Source organism: Pararge aegeria, chromosome 11, assembly GCF_905163445.1.
Source record: "Pararge aegeria chromosome 11, ilParAegt1.1, whole genome shotgun sequence".
In the NCBI taxonomy this organism is placed as follows: Eukaryota; Metazoa; Arthropoda; class Insecta; order Lepidoptera; family Nymphalidae; genus Pararge; species Pararge aegeria.
The window spans coordinates 18,377,565-18,395,497 of record NC_053190.1 but is presented as its reverse complement, the minus strand read 5'-3'; the positions used below and the strand labels follow the sequence as shown (position 1 = coordinate 18,395,497).

Here is a 17,933-nt window from a genome sequence, read left to right as displayed (position 1 = left end):
ATTTCTTGAAGATTTTCATTGTTCGTCTCCGCAACTCTTCATCAGACCCTTATGAAATTTAAATGGTGCCTATCGGAATGAAACCCTGTCGAACAAAAATAGAATTATGCAAATCCGTCAATGAATGATTGAGTTATGCCGAACATAGGTACATTAAAAAACAACTGAATTGATAACTTCCTTTTTGAAGGAGGTCGGCTAAAACATCAATGAATCCGTTGAACTCTAGTTTTGAGAAAGTTTTATTAATATTTATAGTTATATTAAAATATTTTTATTCTCGGGAACACAAACTATGCCCGCGGGGTCTTTTATAAAACGAAAACGAATGCGGGAGAAAGGTAGTGAATGGAGTTGGTGGAAGCTTTAGTTTTTGATTAATAAATTGCACCTTAATACGATTATTTTAAGACTTTCCTATATATAATATTTAGTAGAAATAAGCTAAAATATTTCGTGTGCGCTAAGTCTTAAAGCAAACTTCGATTTTGCGTGAACTCATTCCAAATATTAGGTATAATATTTATTTGTAAAACTTGGCTTCCAACCGTTAAATAACGTAGTTTATGTCGCTCCACGCGTTCCTCGATACAAGAAATCCGCTCGCGCAGCCGTTACGAAATAAGGTAATAGGTTACTTAATAACATTCCGATTAGGTTCGTCATTATTTTGTTTACTAAATTAATTAAAATCAAATATAACACTTAATTTATGGGCGTGGTTGTAGGGCGTGTTTCTGGCATGCCGAAAGTGTTGGTATAAAATAAAAGTAAATAAATAATAGGCGATGGTTTCCCACTTAGATTCAGGTGAGTCTCCTGCTTGGTGCGACAATTATTATAGTAAAAAAGGTACCATACTTCAAATTTTCTTTATTCATGTAGACCTTTCACAGGCACTTATGAAGCGTTCATACATAAATGTTTACATAATTGTTAGAGGATGGTGATAACTTCGTTCGCTAACTTTAACCTAATTCCAAACGCGCCCTGATCTAAGTAGAACCCACAATTAACTTCGCCGGGTATTTTTTTTTGCTATCACCATCTCACAGTAAATTAATACTAAGCTATGAAGTTATAGCAATTCACATCCAAGCTTTTTTATCGTTTAAGTAATCCTTTACATTACAAAAGTATTTTTCTATATGCTTACGTTTTATATAAACTTTGAACTTATTGAGAGACATCTCAAGAATTTCATTCGGTCATTTTGTTTGAAAATAATATATAATTGCCCTTGAATGAATTAGCAATTTTATATCTACCGAGTTATTTTTTTATCTACCGAGTAATGAGCGCGGAACGTTTATCACCAGGCCGCACCCGCACAACCTGGTGGGCCGCGAGAAGTGCGACGAGGGCGTGTGCACCGTGAAGACCACCATCACGGAGGACAGCCCGCAGGTGTCGTTCAGCAACCTGGGCATCCAGTGCGTCAAGCGGAAGGACATCGCCAACGCGCTCAAGACGCGTGAGCGGCTGAGGGTCGACCCTTTCCGGAGTGAGTTACCTGTTGACATTTTTGCTGGCGTAGATTTAGAACTCCCTACAAAAGACCTATGTCCAGCACTGGACATCAATTGGTTGAAATGCTGGTGATGACTCCGCCTTGAGACCAAAGCGGAACGTGTGCTTCCAATCAAGCTTCTCATTATAATATTCATCAATTGTAGAGTAAGTAGTAAACTCACTGTATTTGCTATACTCCGCGAAAAGCAGAAGAATCTGTGTAGTGTTATTTATAATTTCTTCAATCCTTATACTCCACACCAAACAGATCTTCGGCAATGTACCCTCAAGGTCTGTTTGGTGAGGAGTATAATATAAATATTCTCCTACTTTTCGCGGCGTTTAACAAGTTAAGCTTAATTTTTATAATATACCATTAAGTTCCGCAAAGTAACGCCTACTTCTATCCAATATTTATTTGATAGTTAAAACTCATGCATAGGTGGCACCTGAGGTGTTGCATAATACAGCGGAAATTACGTTTAGCGTCGTGCGCCCGTATCCGGAGGCTGTGTAAATATTAGCTCAAATACCGATTTATATTTTTCCCGCGTAAATTCCACTCTATAAATATATAATTACTGATTATCATACTTAGACGTCTGTTACGCCATTACGTCATATTACTCTATAAACTTCCCCGGAAACCGTTCCTATTCAACCCTTCCTTAAATATTTACATACGTGTAAATGAAAACCTAAATAATACTTCACAGGCTTTAGAGAAAGATCTCTCTCCTACTACTGTCTCTAAGACTTATCTGTGAAACCGAATACTTCTAGTTTTTGAGTACCTGTACAATATAGGTCATAGTTTTCACTGAAAAAAAATGGGATATATTTGTCCTGTACAAATTGATTCCTTATGAAATAAACTTACGCATCCTTCAACATTATTTGGAAATTCGGTTAAACATTGTATATACATATATAGATCTGTTTGTTGTGTAGTATACAGATTGACGAAATTATAAATTATACCACACAGATTATAATATATCACGGAATTCCGCAAAGTAATGCCTGCTGTTCAATACCTCTCAGACTAGACAAGTGGTAATTCAAAATTTATAAATTCCGGGGATCGAACCTGGGAATTCAATCACAAGAGCACAGCGCTTACCACTGTGTCAGGACGGGGCACTGTTATTTCATCGTACACAATACTCGCAGCCATTCTTCGTTAGCGCGAGTTATTTCCGATAAGAAGCGTGTTTTATGGGAATCGCGATGGAAAACAGATAGACAACGTCGATTTATGAACTGGGTATTGCGTTTATGTACTCTTAGTACAAGTTTTGCTCGCTCGCATTCTAGGAGTCGTTTCGAGTATAAGAATACTTGAGCATCAGAGTGAAATGAATCTTATTTAGATTACTTTAAAGCTATAATTTCCCTACAAATCTTTAGCTCGGACTTTTGACAGAACTTTTGTAAAACAAAGATCAGAATTACAAGATTTGCGACTCTAAAGGGATTCCATTTTACTATGACGATACAGAGTTCAACATGCTGAAACGACCCCTCGATTGCAAGTGAGCAAACTTTTTGTTATTTGTACAAGGTTTGCTGGGTCGCAATCGAGGAGCCGTTTTCCGAAGAGTGAAATAGATCTTATGTCTATTGTTATAAAGTTCTTATTGGTCTGTAATTCTTCAGCTAGCGCTTTTGGCGGTCCATTTGTAATCCTGGATGGATCCATTAGAGCTACGGAATTTGCGGCTCTGAAAGGAGTAAGAAAAGGCTCATTTTACTATGACGGTATACAGAGTTTGATATGTGAAAGCTGAAAACGACACCTCGATTGCGACCTACTGTACTAAGGCTACTGGTGAATAGCTTCTGTTGTTTTCAACTAAGTACTAACCTTAGTACTAACTTAAAGAAGTAGTCTGCCTCGTGGGAGGCTTCGGCCGTGTCTAGTTACTTAACCCTACCTTCAAAGACTATCCATAAGTTACAATTTTGTGGGTAATTAACAGTGTAGTAAATTACTACAGGCGATGTCTGCGTGTGCGTGTCTGTTTGTCACTCAGTCAGTTAGATAAAGATGAACGATATTTAATATGCGGGGCCCTTTCGCGCGGGGCCCGCAGCAATTGAGTTAGTATCTATTCTCGGTATCAGAGAAAACGAAAACATCACTAAACTTAGTCTTCGACCTTATAATTTTATTTAGATTAATAACATATAGCCAATCTAATCCGATATCGTCAGATGGTAGATTGAATTTAGTAGTGGCATCCTTATCTACAGGAAAGAGTAGGAACAGGATAACAGGATACCAATAGCAATGCAATAGTGGTATCAACAATATTAAATAAGTAAATAAATATGCTACGACGATGGACACATCGCCATCTAGCCCCAAAGTAAGCGTAGCTTGTGTTATGGGTACTAAGATGACTAATGAATATTTTTATGAATAATATACATAAATACTTATAATATAAAGATAAAAATCCAGTCACTGGAAAACGTTCATGTTCAACACACACACATTTTCCAGCTGTGGGAATATTAAGATCGAATCAAATCAAATCAATTCAAAATTTCCTTTATGAGATACCCCGCTGACAAGTGGACGGACAAACTGACAGCAGAAGCTTAGTAGGGCTCATGTACGTAATCCTGAAAAACAATACATTATTGTATGAATACATTGTAAAAGCGATGTTACCATGCCTAGTAAGAGTGGTTGCGAAACGAACGCGATCGGGCGGCGCAGCGTCGAAATAGCGCGGCCAAAAATACTCGCGCACGAAACACGGTCAGCTTATGGGCTAACGGCTATTTGCATTGGACTAGCCCCGCTCGGCCTGCCAAGGACGCTCTTGGGTCTAATACGGATATCAGTTATAGATAATTAAAGATCTCTGTTATACCAGCTGGACCTTTAGCTTAAGGTAGACCAATTCTGTCACTGTCTTCATTTAAAAGTTGAGAGTCAGAGAAAAATGGTGAAATAGCAGCAATAGAACAAGTTGACAGTTACAGATGTAATGTAAATTGTACCTATGTTTTATTCAACATTGAACAAATATTATTATTATATATATATATATTTTTTTATATATTATTATTATTATTAAAACATTAAACGTTGTAAATACAAAAAAAAAAGTTACGTCGAATCAATAACAGTGCACTTTTTAAGTACATTACATAACAGTATTTAAAATGTGAATCCTGTACATGCCACTAGTCCGCGGTAGAATATGTGATATCCAAAATACAGTTATAACTAGTTAGGAGTCAGATAATCACCCACACCAGGGCCAAAGCCCAAATTATGACTTTTTACCTAAATCTATTCAAATATTTGTGGGTCATAGTAAACCTTGTTTTGATACATATATATAAATTAATAAAAAATAAAATAAATAAATATACCTATAGTAGTAGAACAGGCTTTTGTGACAGATCTTGTCCGGCGAAGCACCTACTTTTTTTTGTGATTTTTTAAATCAAAGATGCACACATGTAACATAAAAAAAATTTGGCGAGTTAACGCTCATGTTATAAACCTCTAACATGCACTTAAAGCTAGGATACAATAAAAACTATATCTACTATCTTCTTTGTCGTTTACTTAATTACTTAAGGTCGTGTCCGGATTCAAGTTCCTTTATCACAGCGACTTTACCTTGTCAGACCGTATCTAGTATAACTTATTCCTAATTAATAATATTAACTAACACCAGTGGCGTGCATAGAGGTTATGCACAGAGTATGCAGATGATATAAAATTAAGAAAATCTTAAGTATGAGTTGTAAATACTTAAGTTTTTTATAACTCGTACTGGAGATTTTCTTCATTTTATATCACCTGCATTCCCTCTATGCTCGCCACTGACTCCTACCATGCGTATTTCTGTCGTTTCTGTAACTACCACGCCTAAATTGGAACACAGCATTGCAAACAATGCAGCGACAGAAATAAGCCTGGCGCTAGTACTTCCCCGGACGACGTCTGTCACAAAAGCTCTTTAATACTAAAACGGTGTAATTTCTCCAGCCGGCTTCAACCACCGGAACCAGCCGCAAGGCATCGACCTGAACGCCGTGCGGCTCTGCTTCCAAGTGTTCATCCAGGACGAGCGCACCAATCGCGTGCGGCACTCGCTGCCGCCCGTGGTGTCCGATATCATTTACGACAAGAAGGCGCTCAGCGACCTCATCATCACGCGCGTCAGCCACTGCTCGGGGCACGCCAAGGGCGACACCGAGGTCATCTTGTTGTGCGAGCGGGTGAGTGCCGGTGCCCTTTAAATCAGCCCTTGACTCGTCTCACCTGCAGGAGACAGGAGATAATTATCTCCCAGGGGACAGAAAAAAAATGTATCTTCACCCACAGCTTTGCTTTTTTTTTGGCGCACTGGTGGAAATAATATATGTGTAATAATAAAGGGGGGTAAACTTATCCTGTGTATTGTCGTAGTATATTTATTTATTTATTTATTTATTCCATGTTTCCGTGCTTCGGCTGGTGGAAATGTTAATTATATCCCCGGTCAGGGCCCAGGGGATATAGTTTTTATCTCCCGCCTGTGCTAGCCGTACTGGTTGTAAAAGATGATGAAAAGATGGTAACAGGCTATTCTGTTATGGGTATGGCAGTTATATTAAACCGTAACCCCTAATCTTTAGGATTCTACGGTGGGGGGTTCGATTCCCTCAACTGAAAAATGTTTGTGTGTCGAACATGAGTGCCTGGGTGTTATCTATCTGGGTGTATATATATCTGTGTTTTATATGTATTTATGTATATTATTCATCAGTCGTCTAAGTACCCATAACACAAGCTCCGTTTTCTGTGGGGCTAAATGGCGATGTGTGCATTGTCATACTATATTTATTAAAGGCGAACGAAAAATGCATTCTCTTTCTTATGACTGTTGCCATCAGTCTTCATTGGTCAATAAAGACTGATGGCAACTGTCTTTCTTGATCTTTACAATACTTCCTATATGTTTTTTCCTTCTACGCATTGGTTGCCTGGAAGAAATCTCTATGTAGCGATAAGGCCACCAAATTGTACTCTCTTGCTATGTATTTATATCTCTGTAACTACTTTTTTTCTTTGGCGTACAATAAAAGTGTATTCTATTATTCATTCATACTTCACTTCGAGTCTGATCCTCAGATCCTTTTCACTTTTCGGAATTACTTATTTTACGTACATCGTGAGGCTGCGTGCCTGTTGAGTTCTTCAAAGTGTTCTCAAAAGCTTCCCAAGTCTACCAACTCGCAATTGGCCAGCGTGGTGGACTACGGCCTTAGCCTTCGTCTTTCTGGAAGGAGATCCGTGCCCAGTGATTGGTTGATAAGGATGGCTTGTTTATGACGTGTGCAGGTGACCAAAGAGGACGTGATGGTGGTGTTCTTCCAAAAGGAGGGCGACAACGTGGTGTGGGAGGCCAACGCCAACGTGCTGATGGTGCACCGCCAGTACGCGGTGGTGTTCCAGACGCCGCCCTACCGCAACCCGCACGAACAGAGCCACGTGCAGGTCAGTGCGCACGCATCCATACCGCTCCACCATGCGTTCACCACAGTGTGTAGAGTGAATCATTGCTCTAACCAGGTTGCTTTTCTAATAATTTTAAATGATAATGTGAGATGGTGATAAAAAAAAGCTAAGCTAAGTTTGTTGTGGGCTTCTTCTTAGACCAGGACGCGTTGGGAACCCTCTTTATTTACGGTTTACGAATACGGTCATCGCCATCATCTCACTACCGTGTAATACTCATGTTATGTACGCATCAAAAGTGCCACCTATGGGCCTACTTGAATAAAGATATTTTTGACTTTGACTTTTGACAGTACTATTTCGGGCTTATTTCTGCCGCAAAGCAGCATTGTTGCAATGCTGTGTTGCAGTCTGAATGGCGCGGTTGCTGGTGTAATTACAAGAACATGAGCCTAAACCCTTATGCCCCAGGTTGTTGGACACACTTGCATGCCTTCCGAAGTGTTGCTCTGTTGATAACCTCAGGTGGACCATCTGCTAGATCTATCAATTATTTTTTTGTATATAAAAAACGTTTGTTCCTATCAACATCTGTAGCTTATTATTTTCTCGCAGCTGGACACTGGCCTGTTCTCTTAAACAACCCTGTCTCATCAAGAGTTCAGATTAAGGATTTCAAAGGTTCTGGCAAGGATATCATCACATGTTAGTGGCAATAACCAAGATCGAGGGCTTATGGTCACCGTGGACGACAGAGCAGAGCATACTTATCTTTACGTTACGTTAATACAATCGTAACTATTGGTAACAATATGTAGATACCAATGTTTAGAGACCAGAGAAATTAATCATATAATTTTTGTTTTGCTGGAATTTGTTACATGCAACATGTGTAGATAGGTGTTAAACTCCAAAATATCATAAGGACATTAAATAGATCTCGACCGAGTTCCAGGTGAAGTGTAAAGGTGTTAATTATTTTTTCCATAAGTATCACATATCCTGCAAAGATTAGCGTGCAAAAATTTGTTGTTAGTCGTTAATAATATTAACAGTTTTCAACATTAAATAACAATATGAGAAATGAAAATCACAGATTATATAAAAAATAAATACTTAGAAAATACCATCAGTTAATTAGATTACTCATTAATATGATAAAGCCTATCCAGAAGTTTGTCAACTAACACTGATTTGAAACGTGCAACAGGTAAAAGTATGAGCGCATCTGGCAAGTCGTTGTCAAATAAGTACAGCCATACATTTGCATCGGTACACCTAGGGATCGATCTATAAACATTCTGCCTTCACTACGCGGCATACTTTTTTGTCGTGGTGGAAAAGCTTTATGGCTAGCTCTGTTCTTTTTGGCAGGACAGAGGTTATGTGGGACTCGTTTAACCGAACTAAAAACCACCACGGCATGTCCCTCTCGTTGGCTTTATTGGACGTCCGGGGAACCCGTTGTATACTTCCCAGACAACCACGCGGCATACTTAAAAAATTTGGGTCTTACCTGGGAGTCAAACATATTAAAGCATAAACTTTCAATATCGCAGCCACAAAATCTCGCTCGCATGTAAGTAACGGTTAATCTGGCTCGTTGGCTCACCGCCAGCGCCTTATGTCAGCGGCCGAGTTAATATGCCGTAATACGCGTTCACGAGGAGATTGCTTCTCTCATTGAGAAGCTATATATGTATGTATTAACTCGAATTATAGGACTATACAACGTCTAACCGAATTACGAAATAATGTTGAAGGAAACATAAGTATATTTCATAAGGAATCACCCTGTAAAAATATTAAATCAAAAGAAGAATATTTATTTTTCTATACAAACGAATTCAAAACACTAAGTGTTTGCTTATGGCAACCCTATTGATGATAAAGACCGACTCGCGCATAGTACCTACGCTACGTGACACGTACTTGATAAAGTAATAGGAGTAACATGATTTTTATTTTGCAAGGGATGTTAGGGCTGTATCCGATTTCTTTCAGTTAAAACTATGGCAGTGGTTTATTCAAAAACTATAAGTTTTCGTTTTCAAAGATTAGTCTCAGAGACAGTAAGTAATGTTCCTCTAGAGCCAGTGAAGTATTATTTCGGTTTTCATTTACACGTTGTACATCCTAATAATATAAAGCTTAAACAGATAGTTTGGTTGGACGCGCTAATCTCTGTTACTCGTGGTTAAATTGGAAAAATCACTTTGTTTTGTTTCACACAATAGTCCTTCCATTGAGATAGCCTTATATTGAGCATGGAAAATATTGCATTATTGTTGTTGAGAGCTTATGATGCATGCGATGCGCAAACAGTTGAATTGTTCTCCTTAAAAAGCTATAAAAAAATTCCGCGACGGCATACGTCTATCTTTTAAGATTGACATACATGCGGACGAAGTCGCGGGGGACCGCTTTGATTCAGAAGATTAACACTCTTTAAATACTCTGCAGGCATAAATATTGTATTTAATACCTGTGTACCTTGAATTTCAATAACCGACTATGCCATTTTGCTCATAATCGTGCATCTATTTCAGGTTTTCTTACAACTGAAGAGAACATCAGACAACGCCAGAAGCAACGCAATACCTTTCGAATACATCCCCAACCACCAAGGTACTGCGCGAAAACCACTTCCGGATCTCAGCGTACTGTCGCTGCTACTCGCCGACTCACACAACCATGTCGTACACACACACAGCGCACAGAACACACAAACAGATGGAAACAACAACACAGACAAACCGACAGACGACCTTGTGTCATCTACTAGTGACACCGTAGAGCCCGATATTAATTCTAACATAGTAATCGATGAGCCAGTCCCAGAAGCTATGGTCATAGATACTAACGAGAAGAGTCTAGACGATCTACTCGATCAAGTCGCTGAGCTAGACGAAATATACTCCGAAAACAGAACGCGCCTTGAACACGTTAACTCGAACGATACCGAGACTGATTTAGAAGATTTCAACGACGCCGGGACATACACTAGCTTGCAGTTAGCTTTCAAAAACCCGGTTCAAATCAGCGAGCCGGAGTCTCTCGCGTACGAAGACGTTCAAGTGCAAACTTACCGCGGTCCCATTATTGAGTTCACCCAGCTCAAACGCGATACCGATGACGCGCCACCCCTCCCGCCGAAACGCGTCCGCAAAACTACGGACTCCTTCAAAACCAGTCAAACTTCTGTAGACAGCATTCTGAAACCGGGGAAACCATTGCCGATCACTCGGAATCCGGATGCGTTACTCCCAAAATCGAACTTGACTGTAGCGAAAAGCGAACCAGCGTTACCCCCAGCGCCGAAAAAACGTTCTTTCTTCTCGCGACTCTTCCGTAGGAAGGATAAATCTCCCGCCCCCAGTATCAACTCCGAGTGTCGAAAGGATATTACGTCTAAACCCGTCGGTAGATCCGTCAGTAGCGTGTCAGGAATTCGTCCGTCGAAATTTAAATCATCCGTTTCGCATACGTCTCTAAAAGATAACGCTTCCGGCACAGGATTGAGTTACGCGGACAGCATTACCCATATTTCCTTACACGGAGATGGGGATGACACCAAGTCTATATCCCAGACGTCGTTAAAACGCCCCGCGAGTCTCGCTCCCCTCCCTCCCACAGATGGGGGTACCATTCTGGTTGCGGAAAGTGTTTTGGCCCTCGATGCGTCCGCTTTCAAGAAGCTACAGGATGATCTAGATTTGACAGAAGCGGAGCATTACGCGCTGTATATGGCGGTCGCTCCCCACGCAACCGTTTCTGAGTTCGACGAGACAAGCTGCTATTATTCGCCCGTAGATGGGAGCAAGTTCCAGAACTAGCCCCTTTGTATCAAAGCTCATTTGTTTAACCGACAATACACACATTCGGGTTGTGGTTTTTCTACCCTTTAAAACAGACTAAGATACAGAAGAAAACTAAGAGTCTATTTATGTAGGTTAAGAAGTTTTTTATGTAATATATTTCGGTAGCGATGATACTCGTATTACCATCTTTTCACGTTCGTTCTGTGACCTTTCGAATTTACACTTTTTTAGTAATACTTATAATATACTACATCCATTTTGCCAAGTTTTTGTAGTATTTTTTATACATCATTATCATCTGTATAAGTCGCGTCGTGCTAAATGATCGCAAAGTACAAACTTATGACACTGTACACAAACAAAAACGAGGAAAATTATGTACATTGAAAACAGTTTAGTGCTGCGATCTCCAATCTATAGCGAGACTATAGACCAAGAGATCACAGATAAATAACCCGCTTGTATGTTAAACATGTGTTTGCTATGTTCTAGGTATGGATTATTTAAAGCATAAGAGACAGAAAACCTTGTCGTCGTCTCTTATGGCGTACGAAGAAAGTGAGTTTACTATTCAATGCTTATTATTTCTTATATTAATGGTTAATCATGTATACAGAGTTAAAACTGACTACATTATAGTAAGATATTTTAACGTTTTTAAAGATATTTATTTGTCTGTACCCTGATTCATTAATCTTGACGATAATTTATGTCAGATGGTTCAGCTTAAAAGTAGTGGTATTCTTTAATAAGTTACCATCTTAATTGCAGAGAAAACGCTCTTTTAGAAATTGAAGTTTGTGTTAGCTATCATTCAGCTATATGTTCATAGTCAACGATTTGTCTTATTTAGACAAGTACCCTTTAAAATTTCACAGTCTTTGTCTACGCTTTGTATACATGATTATTCATTACATCAATTATTACAGTCAGAAAATGAAAATATGAACTTGCCCAAGGAGTAAAGTTTGTAACTTAACAAAATACTTCAACATAAGGGCAGGCGATTATTTAACCATTTTGTGGCTGTTATTTAAATTATTGTTTATGTTTATACGTCCAGCGTTGATTTTAGGTGATGGGTCTATTTTTGATGGCGGTTGTTTTTATAATCTGTGGTATTCATAATTTTCCAGATCAACGTTTATAAGTTAATCATACTTATCTTTAAAATTGTCGTGTGTGTTTTGTGTAAATGTTACAAAATCATGGATAACTTAGCAGATGGATCAATTGTATCAACAGCGTGTGTATTTTTTGTAACAGTTACAAATTATTGGTGCTGGTTCTTGTCATAAAACTTGGGTGTTAGTTAGACAAAGTTTATGTTGTTTTAATTAACCATAATTTTAAGGTATAACTTATTCGTCCCATATACTTTGTTGTTTTATTTGTTAGGAATATGTTTGGTTTTTCTCGAGAATCTTGTCATTAGATAGTTTTGATTTTATTTATTAAATTATTGTTATGTAGGATAAATTTAATATAATTAGAGATCTACTATCTTTTATATTACTCTAATTATTTTTCTATTATATTGATTTCTTTAGAAGAGCACGTTTTGTTAAGTGTTAAATTATGAACATTTATGTAGAATATTTCTATAAAAATTATGTTTTATTCAAATCTTATTGGTGCTTCTGCAATTAATTATTTAAAGTGAGTTAAACTCGCAAGCTGTTATTATTATTATATTTTTTGTTTTAATTGGCGAAGTGTTACAGGAGAAGTAAAATAGTTGTTTTAAATTAATTTGGTTATTGGACCATTGTAACGAAATATGCTAAAGGAGCTATGTGTGTTAACTAAATCTTTTAAAAATTATAATCATGATTATTTCTCATATTAATTTACTGTATCTACTAATTATTTATCAGTCATTATAATTTTGCTCTATGATATTTTCATAAAATAACAATTGCCTCTATAGATTATACAAGTTTATTTTGTTAGAAACACCTTTTAAATTTTGATTTCTATTTGTCTGTTCGGATCCTTATGAGTGAAAATATACCGGGAGTTTCCTAGAGTACGGCAGTACAAGACGCTCCTTGCACCATTTAACGCATCTGGCCGTTCTTTGCCAGTCGAGCAGAGAAGGCAACTATTTATTTGGTGGTATATAACCGTTAAACAAAGAAATATCAAACTTCACGTCGTCCAGTGAGTAATCGATATTCGACTTTAGGTATGATTTCATACCTAAAATACGCAGTTAAACATGAACGAAAACTAACTCTGATATGGAATGGGCAGGAAACTTGTATCGTGTATAAAGTGCATTACACATTTCATTTGACGATTTAACCCGTGATATTGTTATTCAGACTCGATGGTTTTAGTGCCACACTTTTATGTTTTACTACTATTTCGCCACTAAACCACACGTCCAAAAAAAGAGTATATATTTATAGTAATTTTAGGAAATTGTTATGTGAGGCATAGCATTTCTTGGTTGTTTATAAAGCTCGTTTAAAAACATATACTGGTTTTTTAAATATGACTTAATTCACACACTTATAGTCGGAAAAATGTAATAGGCCCGTTTTGACATTTGTGCAAGACCATAGAATGTAACTTGGAACGAAACTGAAAGAAACAAAAAAATAAAAATCAATTACATACAGTGTTTTAAAAAATACGTAAATTTTTTTGGGACGTTAAATAATATGAAAGAATATATCGCGAGTATTCTTTTTGCGCTTACTTCATAGTAGCATGCAATTTATAATTGTTGCGAAACGTTTCGAAAACAGTTACGTTCTCAGTCTTTTTTTTTTTTATACTAGAGCTGTAACCATTTTTTTACTGAATATCGAAATTAAATATTGTGTAGTTATCTTTACTGCAAAGAATAAGCTTGGTTCTCAAAATGGGTTCTAAATAATGAGTCTGAGATGATGTATCTGACCAAGCGGCACATGACTGAAGCGTCCCCGCGCGCACTGCGCAATTTTTCGTTCCATATCTTGTAAAGTTGACTGTGCGCTCGTTTAAGTTTGATATATATTGTTTACTATTACGTTAACTATGGCTCTTCTAATTTGGACATTAATTTAAACATAGTGATTTGACTCGATTTTTGTGTTTGTTGTTATATAGTACTAACTCTGTTTCAACATGTTGAAAAGTGGACGTATAATCAACAGCCAGTCACGCGTATTGGTTGTGAAGTTAAAGGAATACTTTGAACGAACGAACACTTTACAATACATAATAATATCAATCAAGTACTGATACAAACTTGAATTGATTTATCGTGAGTATCGAGTACAGAGTCTTATGGTTCCATAACTAGTTACGTCGCGATGACAAATGTCAAAACGGGCCTATTACATTTTTACGACTATAGTGAGATATTATTCTTATTACCGCTCGATACCTAATGGATATTATTTACTTCTATAGTTGTAACATGACGACCTCTTTTGTGCAGGGGTGAGGGCTGTGGTCTTATAAGTGGGAAGTACAGGATTCGATCAGCGGCAATTTAGGAATTCAAAATTCCGAATTTACTCTTGCCTGATATGTGGCTTCGGCCAAGACGTGCGTCAAGCAATTTACTATGATTAAAGTTATTGCAGGATTTAATATAACTGTCCTACTTCCTAACATATAAGCCGCTACTATTTTAGATCTCATCACCACTTACCACTCGGTAAGATTGCAATCAAGGGCAAACTCTTAGTAACATAAAAATTCAAAACATTAGAGATAAAGATAAAAATATATTTTCTAAAACGTTAGTGTAAAAATAAATTTATTTATTTTATTTACTTATTTGTTAAAAAAATATCATTTGGACCATCTGCTTGGTTTTTAAAGCTATTGAAAACTCGGATACCTCTCTAAGGGTAACAAAAAATAAAATCTCACTAGTGTGGGAATACAGTCACTAGTGCCCTGATTCGTCCCTTCTACTCCCTTAAACTAAAACAAAAATATGTTAATGTGAATATGTGTATTTTAAATGGTCAATTAACTTATTTTTATTCTAGAATTAATACTAATGGGACTTTATTAATAAACGTGTCATAATGTCGGAATAGTAAGGCGGCGGTTTTTTAAGCTTTCGCTGGAGTCCTGGCTGCCGGGACTAAAAGTCCCACAAGCGAAGGAATCGTTTTTTTATACCTTTATTCTTTCCCGTAGGAAAAAGGCAAAGGTGTATCTCCGTACAGCCATTTTAAAAATAATAATTTAATATTTAGTGTCTGTCTTTTATGTTATAATTAAACATTGTTAAGAATTTAAAAAAAAAAGCTAAGTAATTAATGCTAGTAAACGTGGGTGAACTCCTATTCCCTGTTGCTTTGCTTTGGTAGGAGGACATTTATTAATTATTTTATAAATTACATTGCGAGAGGATAATATAATTAGGAATAAGAAAAATCCGACGTTACGCTATGTTTATTATTAAGAGGGCCGATGTTTGTATTGTAGTTAAATGTTTTTGCGTTAATTCAACTTTTTTTTTTTATAAATAAGCTTGGCCCTAGGCAAAGCATTTGAGTGCATTTGGAGTATAAGTATTAATATTTTATATGGGATGTATTTCTGCAGGCATATGAGAAACAATGATAATGCAGTTTAATACAATCGTCAAATACCTACATATTGATGTTTTACTAGGAAAACTTGTGTAATTTTACCCTAGTTCTACATTATATCATATAATTGTCTTAGATACTTGTTGTACCTAAAAAAATATATAGTTATACTGACAGAGCAACATATTACAGAAAAAATATTAGTGAATGAAAAAAACAAACAACAACATTCTTTGAACATGAACAAAATTTATACTAGTGAATACTCGACCATAGGAATTTGTCAAAAACCAAATATTCTAGTATAAAAGTAATTGTTATCGTTGTCGTCTTCTCACACGACAGTCAGGTAAATTTAGCTTTTGAAATTACTTCCTATTCATAGCGATTGTACTGTTTCGCCTTAGTTGCCTAACCTGTATGCAAAACATATCCGATCAAAGAATAATTGTTAAGAAAAATTAATAATATATAAAAACTTGAGTGTATAAAAAAAGTTGTCAGGTAAACAAACCGAACGGTAATTCAAAACAAATTTGTCAACGACTAACTCAATGTTCTGGCAGAGATCGTTCCGTTTGTATCCTACTTCTTTTTGTTTCGGAACTTAATGTGGTTTACAAATATAAATAATGTTTATTAATTTATAAACATTAACGAATTGAGAAAATGTTTGTTTACTTGACTGGACTACATGTAGAAAATGGTGACTATTCCATTCTACACAAATCTATAAATTAAACTAAACTTACTGGGACTACAAGTAGTGTTGCCCTTTTCACAACGTTCCCAGTAAAAAGAGATAGAACTTTTTTAGAACTGTCAATTTAGTTTAGAGATTAATGTTCAACATAATTGACACCAATATATACCGTAGCCGAGCGAAAGACGCCTCTATTTTATTACTATGCGAATTGATTTGCCGCCGGCTCTGGTATATACTGCACTCAAGGCTCTGTATTATATAATTTTATAAGAGACTTGTTTTAAAATAGTTGACATTTGAAAAAAAAAACTGCGAGTTAAAATACGAGAAATAAAATAAATTTTGTACAATTTTTGTAAGGAAAGAAGAAATATTAATATAGCATAGCTTGGATGCGTGAAATGTATTATTATATAAATTAATATGCCAATAAAAGTAAGAATGTATGTATTTCTGTCATTACATATCCCTGTTACAAGTGTACCCTACTGTCAAAAAGGTACAGTCGCATTTTATAGCATGGGCGTGTTTTTGTATGTAGTCATTTATTTTGAGGTAGATTTGTTTTAATTTTATTTTAAGCTACCAATTTAAAGATGCATGCAGATTTATTCAGTAACTTAGCTGTGCTGCAAAATTTAAATAAGAAATCTGTAACGAATTTCTAAGTAAACTAAATTGACAGTATTTAGTTTTAGGAGGTATTAACGTCCCAAAATGCACTGAGAGTACTACACAATGTTCTCAAAGTTTCGTCGTGTCCACCAATCCGCACTGGGCCAGCGACGTGGATTACTACGTTAACCCCTTCTTATTGTGGGAGGAGACCCATGCTCTCGGGGGCCTGTGATGGGATGATGAGATTATGATGAACCTCCCAAAACTACAAACTGTTGCACAATATTTACACTACTTTGTAAGATAATCTTTAAATTTGCGGCTTAAAAAGGTTATTTTTAAGTTATGTTGTTTTTTTTTTTCGTTTCTTAACACACATGCATTTTAGCATATTTATTCTCTGCATGGCTACATCGTTGTCTGAGTGTAGCGAGCGTTTTATTTTTAGTTTTGAACTGTAACAAGCATGTTTTATTTTATTCTTTAGGAGATCGCTAGGATTGGTTTGTTGTCACACTTCAACCTTTCTTCTTTAACATAAAAGCTATGCTATTTTCGGTGTAGACCTTTCCAACCTTCTCTATCAATGGCATCCAGCTTACATGCGAATGTACTGAGAAGAGTGTTGGCGCAGATCATAAGCCTGCTATAGACGCGGCACGTTTGCGGATGATCGCGTAACATAATCCGCACGAGCATCCGCAAACATACAACACCGCCTTCAGCACATTGTTGTTATGACATCAACAGTTTATACGATGTTCCGAATGCTTTGAGCAAACCAAAATCAACGAGGGTGTGTCGAGTCAACGAGCTAATTTCCTGCTAACCTTAGCAGGAAATTAGCTCGCCCGGTCGCCTTTCTCCTGTGCCCTCGAACAGTTGACATCAGCGAAAACAACTTACGTTCGACGGCTCAACAGCGAACTCCCGCGATAATTGGTTACGAACGAAAATTAAATCATAAATTTCATTTCCTCTGGCCCACTGGATCGCAATATAAATGGACGAAAATTAACCCAATAATTTCATTTCTCTTTGGGCCACTGCATCGTAAAGTAATTGGACCAAAATTAACCCATTAATTTCTTGTTCTCTTTGGCCCAAAATTAACCCATAAATTTCTTTTTCTCTTTGGCCCACTGCATCGTAAAGTAATTGGACCAAAATTAACCCATAAATTTCTTTTTCTCTTTGGCCCACTGCATCATAAAGTAATTGGACCAAAAATAACCCATACATTTCTTTTTCTC

General features: G+C 36.8%; 1 protein-coding gene across 8 annotated transcripts in view; it reads left to right on the top strand.

Annotated features, from left to right (window-relative positions):
* Positions 1 to 17,933, top strand: part of LOC120627238 (embryonic polarity protein dorsal) — a 76,843-nt gene that overhangs the window by 53,297 nt on the left and 5,613 nt on the right. For 7 of the 8 annotated variants that reach the window (XM_039895132.1, XM_039895130.1, XM_039895131.1 and 4 more), the window contains 4 exons: positions 1,320 to 1,504; positions 5,531 to 5,763; positions 6,869 to 7,024; positions 9,535 to 11,303. In XM_039895132.1, the coding sequence (XP_039751066.1) occupies positions 1,320 to 1,504; positions 5,531 to 5,763; positions 6,869 to 7,024; positions 9,535 to 10,821 (1,861 nt within the window). In that variant the 3' untranslated portion in view covers positions 10,822 to 11,303. Of the gene's footprint in view, positions 1 to 1,319; positions 1,505 to 5,530; positions 5,764 to 6,868; positions 7,025 to 9,534; positions 11,365 to 17,933 lie in introns of those variants that run through there. The other variant, XM_039895139.1, reaches the window with a different exon arrangement.